Source organism: Schistocerca cancellata, chromosome 7 (assembly GCF_023864275.1).
Source record: "Schistocerca cancellata isolate TAMUIC-IGC-003103 chromosome 7, iqSchCanc2.1, whole genome shotgun sequence".
Taxonomy (NCBI): Eukaryota; Metazoa; Arthropoda; class Insecta; order Orthoptera; family Acrididae; genus Schistocerca; species Schistocerca cancellata.
In genome coordinates, this window is record NC_064632.1 from 372,115,683 (window position 1) to 372,135,745 (window position 20,063).

Below are 20,063 nucleotides of genomic sequence, written 5' to 3' on the forward strand. Positions count from 1 at the left end.
GGTGTAGTGACGTCACCCTGCTTGCTACGGCCATTACTGCTGTATGGTGCAATTTTCTGCTCAGCGCATCGAGCCTGTCTCTCAATCCTTCCCTCTTGTCACCACACTGCAGATTTCAGTCCAGGACTGCTATTGAAAATCTCCACAACAGATTTCTTACCATTTCTTATTAATTTCACTAAAACTGGGTATTGGCACTACACTGCCCTCCTCCATGGAGAAAACTTGGGCCCTCAGATCTTGTTAAGATGTGGTTCTCCACCATAACTACTTCTTCCCTTAATATATAGAATACATACTATCCCTAAAAACTATTCAGTGACTCCGTTAATCTTTAAAAACTCAATAAACTTATTTCTAGTCTCCTGCCCAGGTAATCCAGTTCGTGGGAACTTGAACTACCCAAGGGTCAGGTTTCTGAACAGCTCAGATAAATAAAAGCTGTGCAGAGCAAAACCAAAGTCATCATGGCACTAGGAATCGCAGTTCTCAAGGTCATGGTTACCAATGCCTACCATCCTGATACTGTTCTACATGCTGCATTAACTGCTTCACAGTGATCCATCCCTCCTTAGCGGCTATTATCTGACTTAGAAAATGGATTAGGCTAGGTTTACAGGTACTGTTCAGGAAGTTGAGGTTTTTTTAGGCAATATCTCTTAAGGGTTCATCTGGCCATTACAGTTGGGGCTGTGTTACATTTAACAGAATAGCTCCCATCACTGTAGTCAGTAAATGGAATGTTGGTCCTAAAATATCACACATAGTCCCATCAATCAACAACCCACTGGCTCTTAACTCCAAGTGGCTTGCTCCGACGAGTCGTCCTTGCTCATAGCAACTAGCAACCACTACTATGTGGTTATGTACTGAATACATTCAAATCAAACCCAGTTTCAGGAAATACAGCTTCAGTTCCATCAGCTCTTTCCACCATGGACAACCCCTTATCTTATCCCTTGAACAACAGTATGATGCATGTGCTTTCATCTCTCTGGATTTATGTATTTTGCGAGTATGGCATATGTGCATATGCGACCCCCCCCCCCCTTCCACCCCCTCTGGCATTGCTGTAGCTCATCCTCAATAATCACCAAGTGTCAACCCCCACTTCCACCTCTAGTAACTCCCAATTCTCTCTCATTTGCACTATCTTCCCAACTGCCTCTAGTTTCACTGGATAGGTGTACACTGTGTGTAATGTTTGCCTGCTTTATTTCTTTGTTGATAGTTCTCAGTGTCAACATACTGCATTGTTATACTAACTGAAAAATGGAGGGTGGAAGTTCAACACTGAATACTGTTAATGATGTAGCCAACAGTTTCACAATTGTGTTTCACAGTTCTTTACTTTCACTGTTCACTACCCCCCAATGTTACACAATTATATGGCCAGTTAACTATTGGTAAATGGTGATAAGCCTCATTAATAGATTGCAGGCAACATCAGCATACTGCTACAATAGTTTGCTGTTATACATCTATGAGCAGTAAAAACCTAAACACACAGTTCACAGTTCTTACAGAGTAATACAGTACATGTGACCCTACTTCTCAAATAAATTGAACTGACATTGTCATTAATTGTTTTAACACAAAGCCTATTTCTGTTACACTTATTCCACTGTTACATTTATGCATTATTGTTAGTTTTACCAATACATAATTCCGTCTGAAAATTGGCCATAGACTGCCTGTCTCAGGACCAAAAACTGGTCCTTTATATATCCTCACAATAATAGGCACTGATGCTATACATTATTCACTGTTTAAGTTACAGAAATTACAATTGAAACATAACTCATTCAATTAACTGAATACATCAAAAAATTCTTCCTTTTTAACAGTTCCTTCTATCACAAAGGTTAGGCCAAATTATTTGTTTAAATAATGAAACTGACAGATGTAGTTATGCAAACAATACCTTTGACAAACCCGGTAATTATTTTGGAATTAATTAAGGACTGGCTTTGCTAATATGTTTTCGAGCAGAGCCAAATAAATACTTTAAGGATTCTAGTAGTTCTTCTTCCAAATGTTTATAATTAGAATTTATATTTGTTTATAAGTCAACAATGGAATCTAAGTTGCGAAACAAATACTGGTTTCACCCTATAACAAAATTATCAACTAGGAATGGTCAAAATAAATTAGGGAATTAATTACATACACAAAACTAACCACAAAATTAGACCTGGTGCTATATTCCTTAAGACTGAGGGTCAACCTTTCTCTTTTCTGGAAATGCAGATTATATTCATGCATGTTAATGGTAATTAGGCAAAAATGAAAATAAAATGAATTTAAGGAGGAAGCTGGCAAAACAAGAGAGGAAATAAAGAGATCCTAGCTTGCTTCATCACACATTTAACACTTAGACGGCATGTGCATATCGACCACCTATCCTCACTGACACGTAAGACTGTGCACTATCTGTTGTTATGCCTACAGTTTCTCCATGGTAGTAGAAACACAAGTTCTGGCTGCTTGGCTCTACCACTAATTGCAATTCTGGTGGTAATTCTACCCATCCTTTCCCAAGCCCTCCAGGTATTGTTCAGGTGACAACAAGAGCAGACTTAACTGCCCATCTAGTGCCTGATGAACAGCTTCCTGCATGTGCATCATCTCCACTATTGCATCCCAGATACCATCCCCTAGTGACTGCAACAGTCTTGCCATTGTTATCCTACCATCCAGTATTTGCACTCATGCTTGAACTGCCTCTAAATCCCAGTTTATAATACTAGCTGATGTTCTGACATAATCCAGCACTTCCTCAGTAGGCAGTTGTAGCACACATTAAATGCCATTCAATAGACACCCTATTCCCTTCTACTAAATACCTTGTAGCTGCTGTTGTTTTGTTTAGGTTGCTTACATAACTTGCATCTGCTGTCCCAGATATGGTCTTCAGTATTCTACCTCCAGCATCTGTCCATCCCATTTTTACCTTGTGTGACTCATGCCGCACTACTCCTATCAGTTTCTGCATCTGTTCCGTTAATCATGCACACACACTGAGCAATTTCTGGTATACTTTTGATACCTCCTTAAGTATTCTGTTAGTACTTCTTAACTGCTGAAAACCCAATGACACCTCCTCCAACCTCGTTATCTCATCCCCAGCTCCCATACATTGAATACTAAACTTAATGACCATCTATGGGTAGATAATAACACGTCCTGCTGCCTGGAAAACAAGACTTTCCATTCAGGTGATGATCTCACAGCAGTCCAACTTTGCCCGACGAGAAGAGGTATAGCACTGCCAAAATTAACATTCTTCGTTCGACACCTTCTCCGCATGGCAACCTGAGGACAGGGACCATTATTACCTTCACTTCCCTCAGAATCCTGCTGTCTCCAAACAGCACATCTCATCATACTAAACACATACATCTAAAATTAGTCCAATAACCTACACAATACAAAAAAGAAAATAACCGGAGACACAAAACATATTGACTGCTTTCTTGGCCTTAGTGCATACCGTGCTTGAGGTACATGAACTTCTATACCTGTTGCTCATTCTTTTGCTTCTCGTTCTTCGCTTCCTTCCTTGGTCCCATTATATTCTGCCTGGAACTGCTTCTGGCACACTCTTGAATGGTTGTAGATGCCTGACATGTACAACCATTTTAGTTCCACATTCACAGGTGGCATGGTTTCAGTCACTTGGTACAGGCCCTGGTACTGTGTCACAAACTTTTTTTGTCTACCCTTTTGGGATATAAGGACTTGACTGTATCACCCATTGGCTCACTTTGTACTGAGGTAATATTCCCACACGCTTCATTGGTTGCTCTTTCCAAAATGTCTTGGTGTTTGTTTGTTGAACCTTCCTCCAAACCTTTACAGATTCTTGGACTGAGCCTCCACTTATGCTAGAGTGTATTTCTGAATTATGTGCGTGCACCATAAAAGATAAATATGCATCCAAAACTTAATGGTGGCCATTCTCATAATAACTAAACATCTTCGCAATCGTCTGATGAAACCGTTCCATCCTTCCATTTGCTTGATAATGTATTGGACCAGTTCTTAACTTCTTTACCTTCAGCAACAGACACAGTTCAGTCTGACATGAAGTTTGACCCATGATCTGTTATTATTATTTCTGACACTCCATACTTCCATACCCATCTACTCACCAATGCTTGCGCAATTGTGATTGTCTGCTGGTCTGGCATTGGCACCATCTCAGTATAACATAGAAATTTATCTATAATGGTTAACACAAATGATTTCCTGCTGGCGTTTGACATGTCCTGCAATAGCACACCTGTTTCCCACTTAAATCTATATGCTGCACACTCTCTACACAACTGACTTACTGATCAACCTCATTTTTGCATCCTCGCCAACAAAACTTCTCTGCCACCTCTGATTCATTGCCCATCATTCCCCATGTCCCAATAAGACATGATCATGCATTCACTTGAATATGTCTCCCTTCAACTTCACTGGCACAACCACTCATGGTCATAACTTCATCTGACTACATAATAATCTGTCATACTTGTTACATTGCTGTTGTTTGCTATACTGTCTACACTCCTGATAAGTAATCTGTGCTGTTTGCCACTAAACCAGGTCTTGATCTTGTGCTTGTATTACTGTTATTTTTGTGGGTCCGTATTTCCGTGCTTCCTCCCTGATTTGCGGATTACTTCACACACTCAGATTTGCTGAGTTTTAATAACCACCTTGTCAATCTACTGGATAGGTCCTTCAGTGCCTAGTAATTTCTTCATAGCAGCATGGTCCCTCTCTGCCTTAAACTTCCTTCCGTACAGGTAACACTGAAAATATGTCACACGGTACACCATGCTAAGCATCTCTCTTTCCGTCATTGAATAATTGTTCTCCACTCATCATCTGTCTTGATACAAAAGCAATAGGATGGTCTTGCCAATGACCTCTTGATTCAAAATGCACCTGACAGCATGGGTTGATGCATCACATGACAATATAAATTCTTTCTGAAAGTATGGAAACATCAACAATGGACTTGACATTAAAACCCCTTTTAATGTGACAAACACTCTATGACACTCTTCAAACCACAGAAACTTGATACCTTTCTTTAACAACTGTGTGAGGGGCTGTGTTATATCCACAAATCCTTTCATGAATGTTCTATAATATTTTGCAAGTCCAAGAAAAGATTGTAATTCTTTGCTTGTTCCTGGTACCAGAAAATATTGCACTGACTGAACCAATCTAGGATCAGTCCTCACACCCTCTTTTTAATTTCATGGCCTTAATGATTGACTTCTTCTAGTGCAAAGTGACACCTCTCCTTACTTAGCACTGAAATGAGCTGACTGTAACCTCGTGAATACTTTTCTTAGTCATTGCCTATACTCCTACTTATCCCTTGAAGAGAGGATTATGTCATCCCCATACATCAGACATTGGTGAGGTTTCATTACATTCAGTATGCTGTCCAAAGTCCTGGAATGCTGCTGGTGCATTTTTAAACCAAGCAGCATTCTTATATAGTCATAATATCCTCAAGGTGCTGAAATTGCAGTCTTCGCTCTGTCCCCTGGATCCACTTCTAACTAATGGTATCCACTCTTCAAGTCCATTGTCGAGAATTGCTGGCACTGCCCAAGATTATCAATCATTTCTATGATGTTCAGGATAGGGTAGTAAGCCATCATAGTATTACTATTTAAATGGTGATACTTGCAGTATAACTGATACTTCCTCGAACCGTTCGTAGACTTCTTCGGTACAATCACAATTCCCTCCCTCCTTGTATTATACCATCAGCCGATTGTTGACTGATAAATTCCTTCAAAATCATTTGTAGGGACCGTGGTATTCTGTATGGCTATGATAAATCAGTGCTGCATTCCCCACCGGGATACTGTGTTGCATCATTGGTGTTGAAGGCAACAGCCCTTACAATAAAAAAAAAACAGGTCTCAAAATCCTAACAACAGGTCCATCATCTGTGTCCCCTCAGTACCCTTTAAATGCTTCACTCTTTTAAAGCCCACTCCTCTTGTTTGGCAGTCTTGCTCATCTGGAATTTCCAATGTTGTCACTGTCATTTCCTTTAACAAGGTAATCTGATCAGTGCCAAAATTGCCCACATTGATGAGTATTGCCTTGCCTCTGCCCCTTCCTTGTACATGTACAATACTTTGTCTCACTAAACAACATATAAATACATTACCTCACTATCTTCCAATGGTTCCACTATACATAACATACCAATCAGTAAGTCTTGCTCCACACTCATCCATGGTGACTTTCCATAGCCACTTGACACACAGTTATGCAAGTTAAGCCCCAGTGTCATTGATTATGGTTTAACTGGATTGCCATGCACAACAGATGCACCTCATGACACATCAATATCAACAACAGCTTCCCCTAGCTGGAATGTCTTCCCACTAAGCTCCACTATACCTCATCAATGGTCAATTACAATGTGATGGTGATGGAAAAAGTCCAACCCTGGAATCATGCTGTAACCCTTGCGTACATGGGACACTACTTCCACAAACTGCTTGCGAAAAACTCATTATTACCAACCCCAGTGGTCATACACCACTATCCCCTACCCCAAGCAACTTATAATGTGATGGATTCCATTACCTCTCACCCACTAAATCTCTCAAGTCCACTGTCCCTTTGTCCAACAAAAACTTATACTCTCTACCACCTATTACACACATTATGGCACAATTGACTGCTGCATTCATTTGCACTCCATTTTCTTTTACTGGGAATGCCTTTCAGTGGATCTGTGGTTGTCTATTAAGTGTAACAGGTGCCTTATTATCACCCAGATCAAGCCTATCATTACTCCTCTACCCTTGCTGCTGATCCACACAACCTCTATTAATAATCCCATTAAACTGCTGGTAGTTCATACCACCCCTATTACTCTGTGGTTAGAGGCTGCATGTGCCTATAGGCCCGTAATTAAAACATCTTACACTTTATACAAACACATTTCCCCAATCCCTCACTCCTGATGAAACATGAATTTCGTCATACTTGAATGCCAACCTGATTGCTGCATGAAGGTCCACAGGCATACCCTCTTAGACATCTCCAGTGCTAAACCCTTCTGGAAAGTGTTAAGTGCCCATTGATTGGCTTTCTGCAGGAAACCTTGTTCACTTCCTCACATGTGTTAACTCACATGTCTGCATTAAGTTTCCTCATGTTATCCACAAAATCCTCTATGGTTTCATTATGCCCTTTGGGGTGAAATTATGCTCAACTGTTTACAAAAAACCCTTGCACTGTTCTACTTCCTATGTCTCTGTTCTAATCCTTGCCTTAGTTGTTCAGAAGTCTCTGGCTTCTGCAGCTGTGTGCATATACAAATGACTTTGCCTCTCCTGGCAGACACAGCATTGCTATCTGAAACAAATGTTTATCAGACCAACCCCTTATGGCAGCCACTGCCAAGAGAACCTCTACAAATGCCAACACATCCTCAGGCAACCTACTGGAAAAGGGAGAAACCAAGTTCACAACCACTGGATCCACTCTTAGGTTCTGCTACTTCAATCATCCCTTCTCTGCTAGCTTATTATTTACAAATGTATTCTCTGCCCTGAACTGAGCTACCTGAACACTCAGTCATTTTCACAAACCTAGCACTAACAATTCAGCATGGATAGAACACTCTGTAGCTACACGTACTACCCCACTTCTGTCTAATGATGAGCCAGCTGGACTCTACACTGTCTTGCTGTGTGCCCAAAACAATTATATCTAAAACAAACAACTGCTACAGACTCAGAACAAGGATATGAATGCCCAAATAAATTGCACTGTGTACATTGCATAGGTTGTAACCATTCATCCCCAGAATTATCTTTAAGATGAGAGATATCCACCAGCTATTCTGAACTCACAAAAGTAACTCTCCAGTTATGACGTCCCCTAACACTTGATTCTATGATTATCACCACAAAAGAATATAATAATCTCACTCACCCCTGTGATGAGGATATCACAGGTTGCAGTTAGGACAACACACTGCGTGGAGGTGGCACACCCCCTGCTGTCCACTGCGGTGATGTCAGCTCTCCTGACAACACTCTGTTGAGAGCAGCTGTACTCAGTAGAGTGAGTGTTGATGACAATGGCTGGGAGGCCCAGTGGAAACACTGCTGATCAAAAGAAAGGTGTCTATTCAACTATAATTACACTTTGCATCATTAGCTCAGAAAGGCAAACATTGACTCACTTCATTGACCATAGCCAGTGCTGGTTCATGGCTGGCTACTTCCACCCAGTGAGGAGATGCTCACATAGGTGCACCATGCTGCTGACTACAGCCCAAAGGACAGCCGACAGCCTCAGTAGCCCATGGCCATGACATTAGTGGTATGCTCTGTGTTGTGCTATAATGTTATTCCACTAGGAAACAGCCTCTTCTTGGGATATAGCCCTGCACACACACACACACACACACACACACACACACACACACACACACCATAGTGGCACATAGTGATGGCTGGCACAGGATGCGACTCATTGCCTCATGTGAGGATCTCAGTGCTGGTGCTGACTGGCCAATCTGGACTCAAAACTCATAACTGCTACTGGCGATGCCAGTCATCTCGTCATCTGGTGTGGCTCTTGCATCATAGTGGTGGTGCTGGATTCCACAGAAGGACCTCTGCCTCAAAATTCGGACATATTTATATGGCACTAACGTGTATTTGTTACTCCAAAACTTGGCCCTTATTCATGTAGCCCATAAGAAGAATATTGTCCTGGTGAGGTGACATGGACCTACATGCTAAGGCCATTACCAATGTGCTGTGCAATTTTCTGCTCAGTGCAGCTAGCCCACATCACAATCCTTCTGTGCACATGTTATTCTGATCCACATATTGCTACTCTGTGGCTACCAGCCCATACCTGCTATTGCAATACTCCGCAGTGTCTTTCTTACTATCTCTTAATAATTTCACTAAAACAAGGTAGTAGCACTACAACATTAAAAAATATTATTTGCTCATTTATAATGTTAATGAGTTGATAAGCATAATTCAAATCATTACATAGTTTGTGACTCCTTTCAAAGACCTAACTTTGAACTTCAGATCATCTATGAAAATAGTAAAATACATTAGTAAATATGTGTGATGCATTCTGATAATTGTCCTAAGTGGATAACATCTATTTTCCATTAAGAATTCCACGTAAGTAAAGAATGCAGCTATTGAAATATTTGACTGCCACCCTTGTGAATTACAGGTGCTGACAGGTAATGAAATAATTTCTAATTGACGACTCCTTCTACTACACTGATGAATTTCTGAGTAGATAATAAGTATTTGGTTGGGTTACATTTATCAGATTCTGTTGTAGATTAAGGTTAAAACAAAAAATCCAGTTATGTAAATGGTCAGTTTGTAGCAATGTTTTCACAGAAAAAATGTACCTTATTTGTAATCGTACTGAAATGGTCCACATTGCAGTGAGTTGTTATTTTGAGAAACAAGCTTTATATTGCACACAGTGCAATTTATTTGGGCATTCTTCTCCTTGTTCCGAGTCTGTAGCAGTTGTACAAGTGACAGCTGATTCTGAATGTCACACTGGAATACTGGTATACATTGTAGCTTTCCTTTCCTCTATATTGCAGTCTGCAAACTTATGAACATATTTAAAAATAACTGACTCAGATTATATCATTACATTTTATCACTTGAAACTGCCACCAGTTACATGGAGTTGAAAAGGATATAATGTCCTTACAGGACATTACTGACAGTCTTTCTGTCATACAGATTACAAAATCTGGATGAAATGAAATAGCAGTCTAGTACAACTGAACACAGCAAAGAAAGTTTTCATTAACATTATAAATGAGCAAATAATATTTTTTAATGTTGTAGTTCCACTACCTTGTTTTAGTGAAATTAACAAGTGTATTAAATAACTTGTTTCTCAAAATTTAGATTACGCTGACATAGTGTATTCCAGTAATAGCTTTGACACAAATGAGATAGTAGCACTATTTGTTTTGATCATAATCACTTGAAATCAAATGAGACCAAACAAAACAGAGAAAAATATGAAGTGAGAACCCTGACTTGTTTCTTACAGTAGTTAATTCAAATCTTATAGGTGAAACATCAGTAACGCCTTTAAGTCCCGGCAGCCCCACAGAAGGAAGTTCAGGAGAGATGAGTAGTCGCAGTACTGATAAACCACGACTCCAAAGATCTAAGGCACAAAGCAGGAAGACTTTCCGACTACGCAAAAGCAGGAAAAGTCGCATAGAGGTGAGCTCATAATTTTCCTTCTTTATGTTGTGGAGCAAATTCATCTCCAGAAAATGAAGAAAGCTGTTGTTGAACTGCTAGTTTTGTTGTGAGAGCCCTGTTTCATTGATGCTCGTGCACTGGACATTTAAAAACTGTCAAAAAGATGAAAGTTATTTGTAAGATTATTTCAATGTACGAGTGATACAAGTTATGAGCATGAGAATACAAATCTTATCATATTCTTCAAAGTCATACTAGCAAGATACATACTTGTACAAAGTGATATACGTGAAACACAAGCAAGTAATTATCAGCAAATGTATTTCAAATGGCAAGTTTTTCATATGAGTCTTGATTTCAGTACACTGCCTGGATGTTTCTCATATTTCCATATAGCAAATAGCAAAGAAATACCGTATTACACAACAAAAATATGGTCTAATGATAATGGAGTTTTCAAAATTTCAAGAAGTTCATGACATAGTAGTAGTTCTGTGTTATCATGTTTAAGTATAGCTCTGAGAATTTCCTGTAGCTATTACCTGGGTAAATGAATAAGTGGCATAATAGCCACTAAGAGCTGTTATTCATCTATCAAACTCCATAACTTTATTCAAATTCAGTTCACTGAAAAAATTTAATAACACCCTTCGCTTGGTTTTCATCTGCCTCTCATTGTGCACTAACATGACTTACAGTCCAACCAATGTACTGCCTCATTCATCCTTCAAAATGGTATAATGTTTTGCCATGCAAAATCTGCATTACCCTGGTGCAAAACTCTCACATCCCTGCCCACAATCCTACACATCTGTTGTCATTCTCCCTGTGGATGACACAGGTGCAATAACTGTTCAGGCCATACAGATGAATCAGCAGTAGCAAATTATGAGCTGTGTTTACAAGATACAATTTTCCAAAATTAAATTTATGTCTGAATCTAACCATTACATAGAAATGCCATAGAAGTCAAAAATCCTGACAGCAACTTAAAAACTGAAAATTTAAGTTGTGGGCCTTAGTATTAAATAATTACTGAGTTGCCCCCAGAGGGCAGAGGTGACATGACATCCTCAGCAGGTGGCAAAAATGAGGCATCTGTGTGAGTTAGCTCATCTGTCTCCCTTTGTGTACATCAGTTGAAGACACACCAAATAAGACAGAAGTGTTTCTGGTGGTAGTCAGTTAGTTAGTTGGTAAGTTAGTTAGTTGGTTGGTTGGTTGGTTAGTTAGTTCCTTGTTCCACAGATCAAATACACAATAAACATCATGATGGCGGTGGTAGTTGAGGTCAAGTCTTAATACTGTAGTAGTCTGGCACCTTACACTGAAAGTGATCCACCCACAAGGAAGAAAGACAGAACCCACATCTTGTTAGTGTCATGATTCACTATCCCCAACAGCACTTGTATTACTGCTATCACCATGTCTTTCAGTTTCAGACACTGCCAAGTGCCTATATGAACTGGTAATCATACATGTAGACTTGCATTTTGCCTTGTGGCTGGGATGTGTAGCCCTCCTAGACCTCTGGTTAGCAGAGGCAGAGTATTATCTTCAGCTGTTGCCTGACTAGGATATCAGCCAAGCTTATTCTCTTAATGATGAAAAATATCTGTCAAAGTCATCAATGTAACTTCTTCTAAAATGAATGACATCTGATTGGCAAAGGGGATATGCAGTATAGAAAAGAAAGATTATAGTTTGATGTCTCATCAGTGCATCATAGAAGACTAAGGAGAGATACAAATAGAGCCAATAAGAAAAGAGCAATGAACATAATCAGGAAGACAGCCTATGCCTCTGAGTTTTGTGATTCATTATCCTAGCTTTTGAAACTATTCCTTCCTTCCTCAAGGAAGAGAAAGGGATATAGTGGGGAAAGTTAAGAAGAAAAGGCAAATCACTCAGACTGCAATATGAGAGGCATCCACCTGGAGTGAGGATGAGGGTAGAACTTCCTTTCTCACTAAATCACTCTCTCACTCTCGGGAAGGAACTAATAGTTCCAAAAGCTAGTATAACATCATCATTTTTATTTTTGTTTGTGTCTGTGAGCAGTACTAAACATTTTGCTTCCTGATGATAAGTATGTGTGTATACGAGGTTTCTCACTTGAATTTTCATACAATACACTTTATCTAATGAGTAATCTGCAACCAATTTAAATTTATCACAAATCAAAATATTACAACTAACATAGTTTAGAGTCTATTGCAGTACACTGTACTTGCAAAGAAACATACTTGAAATCAAGTGTAGTGGATTCAAAAAAACAAAATTATATAGTTACTAGCTAATGACAATGAGGCATTAAAAACCAAAATATTGACTATAAAGAAACAAAATGATGGAAATGATGGATTAACATGAGAAAAGTAGTCCTGTGGATGTGAAATCCATCAAAAAATAATACAACATGCTTACAAAAATACGAGTGTGCGTAGGAGCTTTGAAAAAAATAACATATCCAGTATTTCTAATGACATCACAATAAATCCAACAATCCAAGAAATCTGTAGATTAATGGAAGTTGGTATCATACAATAAAAGATAATATGTACACCACAGCTGTGCAAAGAAACAAAAATGAATTTCCAATAATTGGCAGCTTCCTGTTAAAAACTATCACTTTCTCAACTGCAAAATCAATGTGCAACCTGGAGTTAGACCACAAAACTTGATAAACATTATAAAAATTTGGGAAATACCAAACAAGTGACTGCAGAATTAGATTCTAAACCCAAACATAATTACAGATGTGTATTTGTATATGCTGTAATGAATTCATTCAGCAACAAATGTCTACGTAGGATCCAGGCTCATTAAAAAAAGTCAGTGACTGATAGATATATATCACTAAGATAAATTGTGCCAACAAAGAACAATGTGATCGTTTTTGGGCAAGTTTCATAGAGCCAAACAAATGTAAATGTGAAAACTACCTAGAAAAAGGACGGTATTCATACAAACGGATTGGGGTCTATAATACACAATGTTTACAGATGTCTGCAAAATCATTAGAAACAAGCTAAGCTAGTATGGTTTCAGATATTCTAGTTATAAAAAACCAAATGCACTGCTCTGTGAAACTTAATGATGATGTAAATAAAGTAATATAACATACTAGCTTAGTGCCCACTGCTTCACTTGCGCAGACTGTGTGGCCTGCAGAATTTTTTTTAATCAAATTATTATTTTGTTGGCAAATTGCAACATCATCTAAACTTTTCATGCTAATTAAGGCCATAGAAGCCTTCTTTTCTGACTGTATTTCTGACCAACAAAAGGCAAATGTGGTAGCTGGAGTTAGAGTTCTTTGTTAATCCTGCCTTTTGAATTCTCTAGTGATATTTCCATAAATTTTCATCCCTAGAACATATTTCCTTATAATTCCAATATCAATTTTCATCCCCCACTTCATGCCACCATTTTTTGGGAGGGGGGGGGGGGGGCATCATCAGTCTTCTGATTGTTTTGATGTAGCCCACCATGGATTCCTCTCCTGTGCCAACCTCTTCACCTCAGACTAGCACTTGCCACCTACATGTTCAATTATTTGCTGGATGTATTCCATTCTCTGTCTTGCTCTAAAGTTTTTATGCTCTACAGCTCCCTGTACTACCAACGAAGTTATTCCCTGATGTCTTAACAGATGCCCTACCATCCTGTCTCTTCTTGTCAGTGTTTTCCATATATTCCTTTTCTTGTTGATTTTTCAGAGAACATCATTCCTTACCTTATCAGTCCAGCATTTGTCTGTAACATGCTTCAATTCACTTCTCTTCTGGTTTTCCCACAGTCCATGTTTCACTACCATATGATGCTGTGCTCCAAACATACATTCTCATAAGTTTGTTCCTCAAATCAAGGCCTGTGTTTGGTACTAGTAGACATCTCCTGGCCAGATTGTCCATTTTATCAGTGCTAGTCTGCTTTTTATGCCATCCAGTCTCCATCCATCATGGGTTATTTTGCTGCCTAGTTAGCAGAAGTCCTTAACTCTATTTACTTTGTGATCACCAATCCTGATGTTAAGTTTCTCGCTGTTCTCGTTTCAACTACTTCTCATTACTTTTGTCTTTCTTTGATTTGCTCTTAATCCAATCCTGTACTAATTATATTGTTCATCCCATTCAGTGGATCCTGTAATTCTTTTTCACTTTCACCCAGGATAGCAATGTCATCAGCAAATCTTACTCTTCATATCCTTTCACCTCGAATTTTAATTCCACTCTTGAACCTTTCTTTTATTTCTACCATTGCTTCTTCGATGTGTAAATTGAACAGCAGGAGTGAAAACTACATCTCTGTCTTATACCCTGTTTCACCTGAGCAATTAGGGATTGAAATTCCAAAAAACACTGAAACACATTTTTTTTTTTTTAAATTTCCTACCAAGAAGCCAAACATAAATTTTCAGAGATTGTTTTAAAAATGCTTTCATAATGAAGTATTTGCATAAAAACCTCCATCCCTATTTTACCCCCTTAGGGGTTGAATTTCAAAAAACACTGAATCACTTTCTCTATCTCTCTCTCTCTCTCTCTCTCTTTCTCTCTCTCTCTTTTAACTTTACAAAAATCATTAGGTCACTGAAAAATCTTGTGCTGACTTGATGGTGCCCCCCTTGAGTTACCTTAATAACCAGTTAATGAGTCAAGTTGTATTTTCTGAAAGAGTGAAGTATGCAGTGACAACTCTCGTTTATAACATTGGATACATAGAGTGTCACTTCTAATTAAAGACCAATCCCCAACTTTCTGCTGTTCTCAAAATATTGTGAGAAAGTAGCTTAAAGTAGAGTAATCTTATTATAGGACCTAAGTTTGATTCCATAAAAGATTTTCCACTGTGAAAACAATAATAGATCTTACAAAGTCAGTTCAGGTACAATTAAACATGAAAAATTCATTGTTGGCACAGTCTTTATGAGCTTTGTTGCTTTAATATATGGTATATAGAAATTCCATCACCTTTATGTTTACATCTAAGAATTAACTGGATAAGATATAATCCTTTATTGTCAAATTACATATCTGACTTTCAGTTAGCCAATATGTCTCAGTGTATTTCACTTAGGAGAACTTCTGCTGGTAGTTTGTTGTTACCAATCAGTTGGATATTCTGATGAATTACATTTATGTAATTTTTCTTTTGCTGGCTTACATGTTCTGTTCGTATATTGTACAGTGCTTCCTTTTAGGGTGGTGCAAAACTTAAGGACAAAATTAACTTTCACGTGGTGTGTCACTGCCAAGTAACATAACTCGATGAAACTTGGACCATACACAGAAAGAAAGTCCTACAGTAGAGTACAGAAGGTAACTGAAAGAAATACACAATGAGATGGACAGAGATGACATTTATATTCAAAGACAATAATTACACTGAAGTCACTGTTATTTATTATGGTCCCCTGGGCATTATGAAACATGTGAAATGATTCTTAATACGGTGTGTGATCACCACAGACAGCATTGCATTTTCTACAACATGCTCCTGTGCTGGCCACAACATTGGTAAGGAGTTCTTGTGGTAGGGTATTCCACCAGTGTGGTTGACAACTGATGGATGGTCAATGGTGCACATGGATGTGATGCAGTACATCTCCCCACCATGTCTCACAGGTGCTCAGCGAGATTTAAGTCAGGGGAAAAGTCAGTCCAGTCCATTTGCCGAATGTCCTCTCATTCCAAGAGCTTCTCCACCTCTGCTGTTTGATACAGCTGTGCATTGTCATCCACAAAAAGGAAATGTCATGGTTGAATACTCTCCAGAAAGATTCACATGGGGAAGGAGTAGAGTGTCACAATAATGCCGACTGGGGTATCAAAGATTTGGAGATCAGTATACCCAGCCAATATTATGCTTCCCTATACAACACCTGGATCACCAAAATGATGAAGCTCGACAGTGTTCCTGTTTGCATTACATGTTTCCACCTCTTGCCATCATTATCGATCATCATCATTTTGGTAGTCCAAGTGTTACAGTGTGGAGAAGTATAATATTACATGGCCATAGAAACCTCCAAATCTTTGAATATGGTCCGATTACCAGTCACTGTTATTGTGAACACTGTACTCCTTCTCCATATGCATCCTTTCAGGGGTGCTTTCAGCTCTGACTTCATTTTTATGGATGAACAGCGCATGTGGAGGAGCTCTTGAAACATTGCAGCACTTCCACATGCACCAAAAATCATCCAGCAGGTGTCAACTGTGCTGGTGGGGGATTGAAATGCCTTACCATAAGAACTCTCTACCAAACTTGATGCCAGCATGGGAGCAAGTTGCAGAGCATGCATTGCTGTCCGTGGTGATTACACACTATATTAAAAACCATATCCCACCCTCTGTTATGTCCACAGGACCATCACGAATCACAATGACTTCAGTGTAATTATTATCTTTGAATAAAATTCATTTCTGTTTGTCTCACTGCATATTTCTTTCAGTTACCTTGTGTACTGTACTGTACTAGTTCTGTCTGTGTGTGGGCGATGTTTCATTGAGCTATGTTAGCAGTGATACATCAAGTGAAAGTTATTTTCGTCTTTAATTTCTGCACACCATTGTACATTCAAGTAGAGGAAATGAATATTAAGTTGTCAGAACATTTTAATTAGTTCCTTTGTCAAGAACAAAATACAGATGAATCTTGTCAGGATAGACAGCACACAAAGTGTATTACTTACTGCTGACTTTTTAAAAGATCTTGAAGATTAAAATTTAAAACCTATTTTTAGCAGTCATATTTCAGCCCATTGACCATTTTCTGGATTCAGTGGTTGGTAGATAAAATGCTGCCGCTATATATCTCATATAGGTATTCTTTAATTTTTGCTTTCATTATTTGGTGACTGGAATATTCTTGACCATGCCATGAAAATGATTGGAGTTGATTGTGACTATTGAAAATGATTGGAGTTAATTGTGACTATGTATAATTTTGTTTTAGGATACTGTGTTAATCCTTTGTTTACAGTTCTTGAATTTTTCATTGAAACAGTGTTAATTGTTTTTTTTTGTTTTTTTTTTTTTTAATAACTCTTGAAAAGGTTTCCCACATCAAAATTGAACCAAGGGAAATACCACAAGTCCCAGGACAGTCACCAACAATCCAGATGCCTGTTCTGGAATTGGCTGTCACTGGCATCCCACCAGCTCCTGGAAACCAGCCTCCTCCGCAGCTGCAGCGGCTTTCAAGTCGCCTCACTCGAGAAGGCAGTGATGGTGGAAAAGATGTATCTTGGGATGACGTATCACTTACATCTAGTATGTCAGGATACAGAGAGTCATATTCAGCTCTGGCAACAGCCATCGAAAGCCCTTCACCAGATTCCGGGCGACGAGACATGCCTTCCACAAGCAGTGCAGCTACAACACACATTGGCTCACCAGACACTTCAGCTAATAGTACTGGCGGAGAAGAGACTGCATTGCTGTGCCGCAGTGATCGTACATCGTCACAACACTCATTGTTGATGGTATTTGAAACTCAAGATGAGGACACACTGATATGAGCTTACAGTGTAGAAAGACTTAATTTAAATGTCGTGTTGAAGTATGCACCTCTGAGTAATCCTAACCACTTTTGTTACATATCTGTGTCCACCACTATCTTATTTCATTTCATCTCATTATTAAACATTTTGCATCTGCTTTGCTTGTGAAATACAGCCCTGTGATTTAATTATATCCATAGTGTAAGAAGAAGTTCCATTACAGTGTTCTTTTTGTTTAATGGTTAATATTCCCCTGTCTTACTGAGACGCTAGATTTTAATTTCTCACAGCTGCTGAACTAGTGATAAAATAGTAAAAAGTTTCAAGTTTTTATTTATTTTTTACTGTAGATCAGTAATAAAAATTTCTCTCCCATAGGAATATTTTCCTCCCACATTTTCCAGTGTCGGATGTACCTTCAGTTTTTAGTAGGACTTGTTATAAAACATTTATATAATAAGTTGGTAACTGGATGATAGCCTATGATACATTATAGGTGAAACAATATTTTAATACTATTGAGGTGCCATAAGTTAATGCACTGATGCCTAACTGAAGTCAAAGTGTATAAATTGCAGTTGAAAAATGATGTTCTAACAAGATAAATAACTGATCTCTAGCTGCATTCATTCTGTTTGAATAAAACTGTAATTACCAAGTTATTTTAATAGCATTGTTCTTTATCCTTATGCATGGTCACCTGAACTGAGATGCCATATCTTCTCACCTTGTTTTTATTTTTCTACACACTTCTGGCTCAAAGGCATCCTCAGGCTTCAGAGCAAGAATTGAAAGACACACTAGATGCCTTCTACAAAAACTTGCCAATTTCACCACCATGCTTGTCATCCAGTTAATACATATAAGTCTCCAATGAGTTACACCTGAAAGCCTCTCCTGCAATTTGGCAATGGTATCAAGATAAGAAAGTCAATGAGAAGGGAAATTCTTTGCATGAAGTGAGGAGTTTCTGTGATCTTTGAAAATTAACTTTATGTGGAATGAGTTAAAAATTGATAACCAAAAAAACTGTGCCCCTGAAATAGAACAGAGAAGTGCATAGGGAGGGGAGGGGGGGTCAGTGGCAGTACTGAAGTATTCTTTATGACACGCCATAGGTGTAGGTAGTTTGCTGAGAGTAGATATAGATGTAGATATGTCTAGATGCCTTCCTCCTTAGTAAAAGAATTCTTAAGGAATGGTATTTTCAGACACATTTCCAATAGGCACGTGGGAAAAATATATATAAAAAACAAATATGCTGTAACTTAGCAAACGAGAAAGCACTGGTAGATAGACACAATAAAAAACACACAAACTTCAAGCTTTCGCAACCCAAAGTTGCTTCATCAGGAAAGAGGGAAGGAGAGGGAAAGACGAAAGGATGTGGGTTTTAAGGGAGAGGGTAAGGAGTCATTCCAATCCCGGGAGCGGAAAGACTTACCTTAGGGGGAAATAAGGACAGGTATACACTCGCGCGCGCACACACACACACACACACACACACACACACACACACATATCCATCTGCACATATACCATACACGTGCGGATGGATATGTGTGTGTGCGAGTGTATACCTGTCCTTCTTTCCCCCTAAGGTAAGTATTACCACTCCCGGGATTGGAATGACTCCTTACCCTCTCCCTTAAAACCCACATCCTTTCATCTTTCCCTCTCCTTCCCTCTTTCCTGATGAAGCAACCTCGGGTTGCGAAAGCTTGAAGTTTGTGTGTTTTTTATTGTGTCTATCTACCAGCGCTTTCTCGATATATATATCACAGTAAATAACAATCAATGCACAATTCTTCAGTCATTTGTATAAAGTGTTTGAAAATATTAGACAGTATTTAAGGGCAGAATTCCTTATGAACCACCAGTTGACAGTGAGTCTTTAGAGATGGGCACAAAACCTGACAGGGTAATAATTGGGATGGAAATTGCTCACATCTCCTTCCAGTGAACCATTTTCCTTGCCTGATTTAAGGAAGTTACAGAAAACCAAATCATAATGTCCATGTAGGAATTGTGAGTTCAGTCTAATAATCACCAAAACATCTTGTTTTGTGATTGCTTGAGAAACAAGAAGAAAAAATTATAGCATCATGAGTGGGAATGCTTAGTTTGTGAGTCATGGAACTTGTTATCCATAGCATTTCAACTGTAGCAACAATTCATCACACTCAATATGTTACACAATTTATAATTTGTTCTCAACCCTTGGTACAAGTAAAACATACTTCAGTTTGGTGTTAAAGTGAATTCTGCATACACTTAGTGTAGTG

General features: G+C 38.7%; 1 protein-coding gene and 1 long non-coding RNA gene across 2 annotated transcripts in view; one reads left to right on the plus strand and one right to left on the minus strand.

Annotated features, from left to right (window-relative positions):
• Nucleotides 1-18,440, plus strand: part of LOC126092046 (protein unc-80 homolog) — a 1,190,994-nt gene extending 1,172,554 nt beyond the window's left edge. The window contains exons 65-66 of the mRNA XM_049907452.1: nucleotides 10,129-10,286; nucleotides 17,332-18,440. Of these exons, the coding sequence (XP_049763409.1) occupies nucleotides 10,129-10,286; nucleotides 17,332-17,796 (623 nt within the window). The 3' untranslated portion in view covers nucleotides 17,797-18,440. The remainder of the gene's footprint in view (nucleotides 1-10,128; nucleotides 10,287-17,331) is intronic.
• The window catches only part of LOC126092048 (uncharacterized), a 124,475-nt gene that overhangs the window by 91,597 nt on the left and 12,815 nt on the right, over nucleotides 1-20,063 (minus strand). The gene's annotated exons all lie outside the window — the stretch shown is intronic.